This window comes from Xyrauchen texanus, chromosome 12 (assembly GCF_025860055.1).
Source record: "Xyrauchen texanus isolate HMW12.3.18 chromosome 12, RBS_HiC_50CHRs, whole genome shotgun sequence".
NCBI classification, from domain to species: Eukaryota; Metazoa; Chordata; class Actinopteri; order Cypriniformes; family Catostomidae; genus Xyrauchen; species Xyrauchen texanus.
In genome coordinates this window covers 45,667,546-45,680,815 of record NC_068287.1, presented here as the reverse complement: position 1 = coordinate 45,680,815, position 13,270 = coordinate 45,667,546, and the positions used below count along the sequence as shown (strand labels likewise).

The window sequence follows — 13,270 nt, the reverse complement described above, 5'->3', positions numbered from 1 at the left end:
CAATTACCTCGCAAACATCAGATCAGCGTTGTTGGAAATTTCATATTGAATTATAATTTTTTATTACATACAAAGAATTGAATTAATGAAAATGAACAAATGGTTAACACAAAGTGGTTTTTAATATTTTAACAGAATATTTTTAAAACTACAAGATATTACAAAATGTATGGGATAAACATGAGGCTTTTTAAATATTGGACTGTTTCGATATTTTGATGAAGTTGTAAACACATAGTGAGTTGAAATATATTTTAGCATATTATAAATGACAAACATTCCCATTATTGACCAGTGAACATCATTCTGCTGGACAGTTCTTCAGTATCCTGCAGTAAATCACATGCGTTTGGACAGATAATAATAATTTGTGTGTGTGTTTCTTTATCCTTGTGGGTCTAAAAGGTTGTTTGTTTGGATTCGGTTTCACTGTCATTCCTTTTCCCTCATCTGCAGAACTGTAAAGTAAACAAAACACTTGTGTCATTAAAACACTTCATATCCAGATTATTCAAAAACATGAATTCAAAATCCCATTAGAGAGAAGGTCAGTGTTGGTCATATTTGGTCTGTAAGCGTGAAGACAGTAAAGTGATGATCATATTGGTAAATTTAGCATCTATATCAAAGTTGTTGTTTCAATAGTTTGCATTCCCTCGCAATAAGTTTTGCATTCCCTCGCAATAAGTTTTGCGTTCCCTCGCTATAAGTTTTGCATTCCCTCGCAATAGTTTGCATTCCCTCGCAACAAGTTTTGCATTCCCTCGCAATAAGTTTTGCATTCCATCGCAATAGTTTATGTTGCCTCGCAATAGTTTGCATTCCCTCGCAATAAGTTTTGCATTCCATCGCAATAGTTTATGTTGCCTCGCAATAGTTTGCGTTCCCTCGCAATAAGTTTTGCATTCCATCGCAATAGTTTGCGTTCCCTCGCTATAAGTTTTGCATTCCCTCTTAATAGTTTGCATTCCCCCCCAATAAGTTTTGCATTCCCTCGCAATATTTTATTTTGCCTCGCAATAGTTTGCGTTCCCTCGCTATAAGTTTTGCATTCCCTCTTAATAGTTTGCATTCCCTCGCAATACGTTTTGCGTTCCCTCGCAATAGTTTATGTTGCCTCGCAAATAGTTTGCATTCCCTCGCAATAAGTTTTGCATTCCCTCGCAATAAGTTTTGCGTTCCCTCGCAATAGTTTATGTTGCCTCGCAATAGTTTGCATTCCCTCGCAATAAGTTTTGCATTCCCTCGCAATAGTTTATGTTGCCTCGTAATAGTTTGCATTCCTCGTAATAGTTTATGTTCCTCATAATAAGTTTTGCATTCCCTCATAATAAGTTTTGCATTCCTCGTAATAGTTTATGTTGCCTCGCTAATAGTTTGCATTCCTCGTAATAAGTTTTGCATTCCCTCGTAATAGTTTATGTTGCCTCATAATAGTTTGCATTCCTACGTAATAGTTTGCGTTCCTCATAATAAGTTTTGCATTCCCTCGCAATAAGTTTTGCATTCCCTCGCAATAGTTTATGTTGCCTCGCAATAGTTTGCGTTCCCTCGCTATAAGTTTTGCGTTCCCTCGCAATAGTTTGCATTCCCTCGCAATAAGTTTTGCATTCCCTCGCAATAGTTTATGTTGCCTCGCAATAGTTTGCGTTCCCTCGCAATAAGTTTTGCATTCCCTCGCAATAAGTTTTGCATTCCCTCGCAATAGTTTATGTTGCCTCGCAATAGTTTGCGTTCCCTCGCTATAAGTTTTGCGTTCCCTCGCAATAGTTTGCATTCCCTCGCAATAAGTTTTGCATTCCCTCGCAATAGTTTATGTTGCCTCGCAATAAGTTTTGCATTCCCTCGCAATAGTTTGTTGCCTCGCAAATAGTTTATGTTGCCTCGCAATAGTTTGCGTTCCCTCGCTATAAGTTTTGCATTCCCTCGCAATAGTTTGCATTCCCTCGCAATAAGTTTTGCATTCCCTCGCAATAGTTTGCGTTCCCTCGCAATAGTTTGCGTTCCCTCGCAATAGTTTATGTTGCCTCGCAATAGTTTGCGTTCCCTCGCAATAAGTTTTGCATTCCCTCGCAATAGTTTGCGTTCCCTCGCAATAGTTTATGTTGCCTCGCAATAGTTTGCATTCCCTTGCAATAAGTTTTGCATTCCCTCGCAATAAGTTTTGCGTTCCTTCGCAATAGTTTGCATTCCCTCGCAATAAGTTTTGCATTCCCTCGCAATAGTTTGCATTCCTGCAATAAGTTTTGCATGCCCTTGCAATAGTTTGCATTCCTCTCGCAATAGTTTGCATATAAAACAATTATAAAACGTATAAAACAATAAGTTTTGCGTTCCCTCGCAATAGTTTGCGTTCCCTCACAGTAATTATGCGTTCCCTCGTGATAAGTTTATCATTCCATCGCAGTAGTTAATGTTACCTCACAATAATTTGCGTTCCCTCACAATAATTTGTGAGGGAAGTTTATTTTTATTTTTGCATTCTTTGCATTGTTTTGAACATGTTTTATGCGCAACAGTAACTCTCTCAGTCGGCATTAAGGGAAATTTAGACCCTACACATAAAATGATTTTAATGTAATTGTTTCATACATTACCATATTGAAAATTACTTTTTCAAATTTTCATTTCTATAATCATGTCGTCCTTTTTATTTATTTTTTCCATCAGATTCATGTAGTGTTTACAGCATCAGAAATAAGTGACTTATTTTAAAAGCTGTCAATCACAAACACCTATAAAATACCTATTTTATTTATTCTGGTAAACAGCCATAAAAAGGACTGTAAATTACGGTATGTGTGCTACATTTTAAAATTGCAGCATAGAGTTTTATAATAAAGGGGCATAGCTTTCGTAACTCAGTACTCAATACGCACTACTCATGAGTACTTTTAAATGAACTACTCTTTTACTCTTACTTGAGTATTTTTTTGACAGGTACTTTTACTCTACTCAAACTACATATTTTAAGAAGTAACGGTACTCTTACTTGAGTATTTTTTGTCATTACTCTTTCCACACCTGAACATATACTTGATTTTATCACTCTAAAATCACATAAACACGAATATTGTTTACGTCTTAGGGTTATATTTTTGAAACAGTGTGTACTTGAATCAGTGTTGTGTGTAATGCATTACTAAGTAATTAATTACTGTAGTTCATTGAAAAAAGTAAAGTAAGGGATTACTCTTCTTTTTCAGTTATTTAATTACAGTTACTTCTGATGTAATTTTGTTAAATACTGTAACGTCTCATGTTAAAATGTATGTTTTCTAATTTAACGCCGCCCCTTTAAATTCTTTGCCCAGTTCATGAATAATTAATTTGATTTATTTGAAAGAATTTAAAGGAACAGTTTCATGTCTATCCTTGTATTTTTCATCTGGTCGAGGTTTTAGAAAGTAATTAGTAATAAGTAATGCAATTACTTTTCAGAAAGAGTGATTAGTACAGTAATCTAATTACACTGTAGATGTAATTATTAGTTAGTAATTAATTACATTTTAGAGTAACTTATACAGCACTGATTTGAATGTTTAATGTTGTAAGTGTCTTTTTTAAGAAAGTTTATACGTTTAGTTTTTTATATAAATGAGAGGGACTAGTTTAAATTCATTTCTGTGTTACAAATATTGTAGCATAAGATTTACTGTGAGCTAACCAAAGGTCATGTGTCTTTATGATGTGAGTGATTTACCTGTTTTTGTTCTTCCTGCGTTTGTAAATGCCGCGACTTAAAAAAGCAACTAATACAATGACCAGAAAACAAGCGGAAGACAACAGACCAATAAACACACTGGTGAAAATATCTCTGCGGAAAGAGCTTTCATCTGAAACACACACACACACACACACACACACACACACACACACACACACACACACACACACACACACACACAGAGTATTCAGGTTATATATGCTAATGTACTCCAAAATGTAGACAATATACTCTTAGTAAGATTGTGTCATGTATGTCAATAAAACACAAACTTCAGGTGGTCTCACCTTCTGCCCTTAGCATGTGTCTGGTGCTGTTCAGGTGCCCGTCATTGGGCTCAGGTGTGATTCCCAGCAGGTGGCACATCAGCGGGTAGATGTTCACAGTCTCAAACGGCTCCACCTCCAGATTATTCTGGAAGTCTGGTCCCACCGCCCTGAAAAACGGCTTCATGTCCAGTTCATCGTTATCAAAGCCGTGTTCTCCTTTATAGAACTGCACCGGCAGATACTGCAGGACAAGAGCCAGATCAAGAAGGCAAACTGAGTTAGACCAGCTATTGGGAATATAGAAATACAGTGGCAAGAAAAAGTATTTGAACCTTTTGGAATTAGCTGATTTTCTGCATGAATTGGTCATCAAATGTGATCTCATCAAGTATAGACAAACACCAGGTGCTTAAGCTAACAACACACACACACAATTATAATCTTTCATGTCTTCATTGAACACATCTCACTAAACATTCACAGAGCTGTGGAAAAAGTAAGTGAACCCTTGGATTTAATAAATGGTCGATCCTCCTTTGGCAGCAATAACCTCAACCAAGTGTTTCCAGTATCTGCAGATTTGGACCATTCTTCCTTACAGAAGTGTTTCAGCTCAGACATATTCGTAGGATGTCTGGTGTGAACGGGTCTCTTGAGGTCATTCCACAGGATCTCTATTGGGTTAAGGTCGGGGCTCTTACTGGGACACTCCAAAAGGTGGATTAAGTGGATTTACTTTGATGTTTAGGCTCACGCGGCATCACCCAACTTCTTCTGAGCTTCAGCTGGCACACAGAGACCCTGACATTATCCTGTAGGATATCCTGATAATCTTGGGAATTAATTTTCCTCTTGATGATGGCAAGCGGTCCAGGCCCCGAAGCAACAAAGCAGCCCCAAATCATGATGCTCCCTCCACCGTACTTCACCGTTGGCATGATGTTTTCATGTTGGTATACGGTGCCCTTTCTATGCCAGACATAGTGCTGAGTGTTCTTCCCAAACAACTGAACCTTAGATTCATCAACAAAACATTTTCCCAGTAGTGTTGTGGAGTGTCGAGGTGGTCTTTGGCAAACTTCAGGAGTGCAGCAATGTTTTTGTTGGAAAGCAGCAGCTTCCTTCATGGTGTCCTGCCATGAACACATTCCTGTTTAATGTTTTCAGTGCAGTAGACTCATGAACAGAGATGATAACCAGTTCCAATGATTCCTTCAAGTCTTTATCTGTCACTCTAGTGTCCTTTAATACCTCATTGATCATTCTGCGGTGTTCCCTTTGAGTCATCTTTGCTGGACGGCCACTTCTAGTGAGAGTACCTATAGTACTAAATCACCTCCATTTATAGACAATATGTCTAACTGTGTTCAGATGAATATATAAACTCTTCCAGATAACTTTTTAACCCTTTCCAGCTTTATCTAAAGCACCAATTCTTGATTGTAGGTCTTCTGAGATCTTTTTTTTGCGAGGCATGGTCCCGGTCAGCAGATGCTTCTTGTGAATGGCAAACTCAAATTGTTTGAGTGCTTTTTATAAGTCATAGTAGCTCTAACCTGCACCTGCAATCTCAGTTCATTAATTGGCTGCCAGGTTTGCCAACTCCTGACTCTCATTAGCTTTTATTGATATCGTTCGCCTAGGGGTTCACATACTTTTTCCAACCTATACTGTGAATGTTTGAATGTTGGACTCGATGTACGTACACGAACAATACAATAATTCGCATTATTAGTTAAAACAGATTGTGTTTGTTCATTATTGTACACAACTTCATCATTACTTTAAACGAAGGTTTCAAACATATTTTTCAAGGTGAACATCATGAATGTTTTGAGTCCAGAACATCATTCAGGGTACACCAGCTGACCTGAACAAAATCTGCCTTTTCATACAGACCTCAAAATATTCATATTTAATGAAATGAAGCATTTTTTTAAACTTAGTCTTGAAAGGAGTCTACTCTATTTGATGTATTTGTTTTTGTTGTTGTCACATGACTTAAAAACATTGTTGTCACATGACCCAAAATCATTGTTGTCACATGACCTTGTTATTAAGCCTTTTTTATCTAATTTTGTGTCATATGTCAGCGGGATCAAATAATGAGAATGAATTACCTCTGAAAATACTCGGTGTTATTCTGAGCTGCCTGTGACCTCCATTAAACAGCAGGGGGCGCCACAGACAGCAGGATTGTTTGCACTGCTGGTTATAGTCTGGGGTTGTCATGCCAACAAGTGGCTTAAAGGGTGCAGCCTAAACCATGGGACCCTGATATGCTTAAATTCAGTAGACGCATCTGGCGAAACCTCCGGCTAAGATAGTTTGATTGTAGGATCATGTTTGGGTTAATGAAAATTTTAGGATGTGCAACTAATCTCTGGCTTTGTTTAATTTGACCTCTGACAGCTGCAGGTCAAAGGTCAACAGGCGCTCAAGGCTACCCGCTAGCGTGACCTGATCTTCCGTGTTGCCATGAGAACAGAGTATTAATTGCTAGCAATGAAAATGTAGACAAATCAGAGGGGTAAAACATTTACACAGAGAAGAGAAGGGCAGCTGCTCATTGTGGTTGCTTAAAATGAATAAAAAGGCCTAATTTTCTTTTCTTTCGATCTTGGGCTGAAATATGACCTGCACCTGTGCTTGATAGTTTCCGTGAGACTCACCTGTACTTCTGTTATGTTCTGTTTACGGCTCTCCGCTTTAATATGACCTGGCCAGAGAGATTGGGTCCATAAACCTCAGATAATCTATGAACGTCACGCTTTGACTCTGTGACCTGAAGCTGACATCATACCAGCGGCATTCTTACATTCACGTGAATCAATCGGTTTACGTTTCACAGATCACATTTCACACTCTGTTTCCTGAAAGTAGTTATATATAGCTCACGGCACGTAGAGGGGAAAACATTATGAAGTCCTCGATAATGAACTCTGAATTTTTCCCTCCAGACGACAGCAGGTCGATTTAACCCCTAACAGAACCAGAATGACTCGTTCAGTCTTTTATCTTCACTTAAAGAGGAGAAAAATAATATATTTTTATTTTATTTTTTCAATTCATTCTTATGGGACGTTCTGTAAAGCTCTGAGAGTGACAGTGACCAAAGGGGGCGGGGTTTAGCTTGGCAAAAGGTCATTTGATGCTCGGTAAACAATGAAAACTTGATGGTTTCATTGGCGGAAATTGTGCTGTATTACACAAATATCTCAATTTCATATTCGCTAACTGACATTTTATTAGGAACACCTGTACACCTACTTATTCATGCGAGTATCTGATCAGCCAATCGTGTGGCAGCAGAGCAATGCGTAAAATCAGAGCTTCAGTTAATGTTCACATCAACCATCAGAATGGAGAATAAAATGCCATCTGAGTGATTTGGACCGTGGCTGTTTGGCTTGTCAATGTCTTGTTGTTGGGAGAGGTCAACGGAGAACGGCCAGACTGGTTCGAGCTCACAGAAAGTCTACGGTAACTCAGATAACCACTCTGTACAATTGTGATGAGTTTAATAGCATCTCTGAATGCACAAAGCGTCGAGGCGATGGGCTACAACAGCAGAAGACCACGCCAGGCACTTTATTAAGACCATAATGCTCATAATAATGTGCTCAGTGATTGTGAGTATTTGTTGGATAATTCCATATTTTCATTTAAGTACACTTAAATGTTTTAAAGTGCAACACTAGCACCACCAAACAGAACTGCAAAAATAAACATTGTTTTCAAACAGCTTTCTGAATACACCCTTCATCCGGCATTGGTCAAAATAGCAGATAGTCCTGCCCCAAACGAGTCAACGTTATTGTGTCAGGCTGGCACGTTCGGCACGTTGCACGGCCGAAACTCTGGTCCGCTCGGTTCTCCCGATCGCCCCCAAAGTGCGTCGGGCCACCGGCAAAATGCCAGATTACCAGTCCAGCCCTGAGCATTCTGTAAAGCTTGTCTGAGCGAGAGACAGGGGGCGGAGCTTAGCAAAGCAAAAGGTCATTTGAAGCTTGGTAAACAAAACAAAAAATAATTTGTTGGTAAAATTTGCACTGTATATCACAATTGCATACGAGCATGTGTTGGATAATTCCATCTTTACATATCGTCAACGTGCATGATTCAGTAAAAATGCTCGAAACTGGAATGCTCACCCCATTGATGACATATCCCAGATCAGCCCACAGGACGATGGGTAATATGCGGTCGTTGTGGCTGAAATGCAAGCGAGCGGGCATTTCCTCTTTCTTGTAGACGTGCAGATGCGGGTGAGCGTCTTTCAGAGCGTTGTACACCGTATCGAGTTTCCCCTCTTTAGGAAGCAGCATTCCGGCCGGTCCAAAGTCCACAATGTGGAAGTCCAGATCGCTGAACGAGAAGCCGGGAATCTCAGAGAGGACGATTTCATCCACCCCTCCGTTGCGAAGAACGGTGCTCATGCCGTGATCGGCGGTGATGATGATGTTTAGGCGTTCGGTCAGCCCGTTTCGTTCGGCCGCGCTGCGCAGGTAGCCGATGGTCCGGTCCACCTGTTTGACCATCTCCATGCGTTCAGGTGAGTCTGGGCCGTGCTTGTGTCCGGTGCTGTCAGGCTCACCAAAGTACATAGACACAAAGTCCAGATCCTGCTCCCGGAACCAGGACTCCATCACCTTGTCTACGTTCTCTTGCCAGGCGGTCTCGTTGCTGTAATTGTAGTTTTCGGGCTCCACCTCTCGTACGGAGGCACTTTCACCCTGATAAGTAGACGCTGTCCCAGGAAAATGGAGGGAACCTGCCTTTAGACCCTTTATTGGGAAAACAAAACATTATTAAGCAAACACTTTCTAATCTAATGCGACGTCCAGAATGTTTTTGCTGCAGAAATATCGTCATGGAGCATCCGGCTGTTGTACCTGTCTCTGAGCCGTGACCCATATGGGCAAACTGCCGCTGTCCCACCATTCGTTCACAAACTGTGATTTGTAGTATGACTTCTTCTCCCACGTGCTGGTATTAAACCACATGTTATGGATCACTCCATGATTCTCAATGTATTTACCTGCAAAAGGTACAAAATATGAGCATAGATGGGACGTAGGTGTGTGTATTTGGGAGATTGCATGAGCATGTCTGTTACCCCCAGATATCGGGATTCATAAGCTCTGATTAGGTGTAGATGTGTGATTTAATAGAGTCATGAGCATCTTTACCTGTCAGGATGGTGAAGTGTGTTGGGCTAGTGATGGTGATGAACGGAGGGGTCACGTATTTGGCTTTGACCCCTTCTCTCGCCATTGCATCCAGGTGTGGCGTGTCCACATCCTTGTCGTAGTCCCACCTGAAACCGTCGAAAGAGACGAGCAACAGTTTACTGCGAGCAGAAGCCCGGTGTGCCGGAACGGGGCCCGCCAGGGACCGCAAACACAAACACAGACAGAGAGCTGCGACCCACATCATGCTCATGTCACAGCCCGCTCACAAGCTTCCTGGAAAATGCTGAGATTCCAGCTGATATTCCGAGCACTACACACGTGTTTGGATTTGTAACTCCCCCATCACGCCCACAATTCTCTACAGGCCAAAGTTTCATGTGGTTATCTTATCCGCTCATAATGCCAGGAATAGGCAGTTAGCAGCTTTGTGTTGAAACATGATTTGTATAACTTTATTCTAAAGAAAATGTGTTTGTGAGAGGTTTGCATGTGCAAAAGTTGCTGCCATGATTGGTTGCTGCTAGTGCTAGTGGTTGCTAGGGCGTTACTCAGTGCTGGCTGAGTAACTTGTCCTGCTGGTCCCAGTAGTACTTGTGGCTTTGGACACCTCACTGACACCTGTCGGTTGGTTTATTGCCGCTTCACATCACATGTTTCGTTACTTTAAGTCTCATCCTACATGCATCCCAATTATGGACATTTTTGGATTTCATCCAAACTCATTTTTGCACGCTGGACATGATAGCTGTCTGGCTAGCGTGGATCACCCGGCATGCGCTATCTCGCTTTGGATCACCAAAGCTCTGGGTGACACCGGGACCGGTGACACTTGTTGCGACAATTATCCATGGTATGCCGTGAGAGCTGCAGGTCATTGCGGTTTACTTCATCACTCCAGCAGGGACCTCTTGTTTGGACATGTTATCTTTCTACTCGCACTCGCTTGTGCGGACCATGGTAATTGGTCTGCACTTATATAGCACCTTTTTAAGCCTTAACACTGTGACTCACACACACACACACACACACACACACACACACACACACACACACACACACACACACACAGCAATGCCGGTAGAGCTCTTATGCAAGGCGCTAGCCTGCCATTGGGAGCAACTTGGGGTTCAGTGTCTTGCCCAAGGACACTTCGGCACATGGAGTCTCCAACCCTGCGATTAGTGGCCGACCCGCTCTACCAACTGAGCCACAGCCGCCCACATCTGGTTGCTCAATACCATCACTTTGGACTATAATGTTGACTTGGGCTCCGTTGTTGCATTCCGTTGAACTCAGAAAGTCGGAATGTCCAACTTCCTAAGTGCATAAGTGCCGTGGAAGGCCACTTGAAGTCGGACTTCAAACTTGGAACCTCATGCCAAAATCTTCAACTCTGATTTCGCCGAGACGCAGGTGCGTGACGTCACACGTCACACAGGGAGATGTACAAGTTATTGATAAACATTCACTTTTATTAACCTCCTGAGACCAGAGCGTGACTGCTGTGTGCATTTTCCATTTCTCTTTTTGATTTGTAACTAGTAGCAGTCCAATAAACATGCCAAAAATAATATATGTTTTTCTAGAGTAAATAGTTTTAATAAAATGATCAATTATAAATGGTGAATCTATGTACTGATGATCATTGTCCCATGTGTGTCAAGCATGTTGAGTGTCCAAACATCATCTGCAGCCTGAAACTGCAGCCAGAAAGGATGCACCCTTGCTCCCTATTCAGTGCATGACTTAACCTCCAGTGTGCTGTCTGTCTGCACTGATCTCAGAACAGTTATAGGAGAGCTATAGGATGCTCCCTTGCTCCCTATTTAGTGAATGACTTAACCTCCAGTGTGCTGTCTGTCTGCACTGGTCTCAGAAGGGTTATAGGAGAGCTATAGGATGCTCCCTTGCTCCCTATTTAGTGCATGACTTAACCTCCAGTGTGCTGTCTGTCTGCACTGGTCTCAGAACAGTTATAGGAGAGTTATAGGATGCTCCCTTGCTCCCTATTTAGTGCATGACTTAACCTCCAGTGTGCTGTCTGTCTGCACTGGTCTCAGAACAGTTATAGGAGAGCTATAGGATGCTCCCTTGCTCCCTATTTAGTGCATGACTTAACCTCCAGTGTGCTGTCTGTCTGCACTGGTCTCAGAACAGTTATAGGAGAGCTATAGGATGCTCCCTTGCTCCCTATTTAGTGCATTACTTAACGTCCAGTGTGCTGTCTGTCTGCACTGGTCTCAGAACAGTTTGAAATGCACCTTATTTTCATCTTAACTCCATATAAAGCCTCTGAAAGCAATTTTTTTCTGCTTTTGGATGAACCCATTTATTCTCAATGTGAAAATGCACAGAATTTATAGGAATGCATTAATCAAGTATTATATAGTGATAACAACATAAAATATAACAAAATGTATATTAAAATTAAGCGAAATGACACACAGAGGTGTTAGAGTTGAAAGTTATTCAAAATAACTAACCTTCATAAAAAAAATAAAAAAATAAAATAAATACAATACAGCAACCATATGATTTTCATGACTTTAGAATGTGCATTTTTCAAGATGCAGTCCGATGCCCGAACAAATGACTCTTATAAGCTGGATCTTTTCAATCTGCAGCGTGAATGAATCACTCTTATGAACTGGTTCTTTCAATTCTACAAAGCAAAACATACAGTGTGGCCAATGTAGTCCGACTCCCGAACAAATGACTCTTTTGAGGCGGTTCTTTTGAATCTTCAGCGTGAAACGGACATTGTGACTTTGCAGTCCGACTCCTGAACAAATGACTCTTTTGAGGCGGTTCATTTGAATCTTCAGTGTGAAATGGACATTGTGACATTGCATAATGACTCCCGAATGAATGACTCTTATGAACTGGTTCTATCAATTCTACAAAGCCAAACATACAGCGTGGCCAGTGTAGTCTGACTCCCAAACAAATGACTCTTTTGAGCTGGTTCTTTTGAATCTTTAGCGTGAAACGGACATTGTGACCATTGCATAATGACTCCCTAATGAATCACTCTTATGAACTGGTTCTATCAATTCTACAAAGCCAAACATACAGCGTGGCCAGTGTAGTCTGACTCCCAAACAAATGACTCTTTTGAGCCGGTTCTTTTGAATCTTTAGCGTGAAACGGACATTGTGACCATTATGACTCCCTAATGAATGACTCTTATGAACTTGTTCTTTCAATTCTACAAAGCCAAACATACAGCGTGGCCAGTGTAGTCCGACTCCCGAACAAATGACTCTTTTGAGCCGGTTCTTTTGAATCTTTAGCGTGAAATGGACATTGTGGTCCGACTCCGACTACTTCTAAGGGAATAATGTCCCAAAATATGTGGACATCGTGTTTATCAGTGCGCTTATGCATGAAAAAAATAATTTCTTTTTTAAAAGCGGCATGTCAAACAAAACTAGAGGTGCTACTCTTTACACCCAAACTTAGAGGTTTCTTACCAGAGGCACTTTGATTGGCCCTGTGCCTGTAGAAACACTTCACGGAAATCGATGCTATGCTGTTGTGTCACGTGACTCGGTGCGGCAGAAGTTTAACCCTTAATTGACAGTCTAGAGTCTTGCGAACAGTACCTCCCCCACATCCCTCTGGAATCTACGCCCATGAAGAACCAGATGAATCAGCATGTAAGCGTGCTTATACTATCTTTGATTTTTATTAATGCCACTTGATTTGATAGCCAGCACCACTGTTTATAATGCTAGTGTGATAACATGTAGTGGAATAATTTGTCATTTATATATCAGTACTTGATTAGAGTTCCCCGGAGAGGACAGAGAGATCATTCTGTGCTGATTGTCTTCTATTAATGACCTCTTTACAATCTTTTCACTGTCAGCTTATCAAAGTACATCAGATTTACAGACAGGCCTTGATGTCTGTTTTTGTCCTTGACAGAAGTTCATGTGTTCATATCTAATCTCTGTGCAGTTTCAGAATTACGTACATCAGCTCTTGTCTTCTAAGGGGAATTAACTCTTTAATGACCAGTCTGACAGTGAAGTGTGCGTGTCTTTTCTAATTGACTTTATTCTGATTCCTCTGAA

The 13,270-nt window shown here is 40.9% G+C and overlaps 1 protein-coding gene across 1 annotated transcript; it reads right to left on the bottom strand.

Annotated features, from left to right (window-relative positions):
- Nucleotides 1–4,000: 4,000 nt before the first annotated feature.
- Nucleotides 4,001–9,432, bottom strand: LOC127652371 (ectonucleotide pyrophosphatase/phosphodiesterase family member 7-like). Its single transcript, XM_052138478.1, has 4 exons — nt 9,189–9,432; nt 8,892–9,037; nt 8,151–8,783; nt 4,001–4,237 (listed from the first exon to the last, which is right to left on the bottom strand). Exons 1-4 carry the CDS (start codon nt 9,430–9,432, stop codon nt 4,001–4,003), a joined length of 1,260 nt encoding a protein of 419 aa, XP_051994438.1.
- Nucleotides 9,433–13,270: the final 3,838 nt, after the last annotated feature.

Bases quoted from the DNA above. Each gene is read 5' to 3' on its own strand.
- LOC127652371 (XM_052138478.1), bottom strand. From the start codon at position 9,432: ATGTGGGTCGCAGCTCTCTGTCTGTGTTTGTGTTTGCGGTCCCTGGCG. The intron at 8,784-8,891 runs GTACAACAGCCG...TTCCCAATAAAG, and splicing joins GGGTCACGGCTCAGAGACAG to GGTCTAAAGGCAGGTTCCCT. The intron at 4,238-8,150 runs GTGAGCATTCCA...CTTGTCCTGCAG, and splicing joins TGGGATATGTCATCAATGGG to TATCTGCCGGTGCAGTTCTA.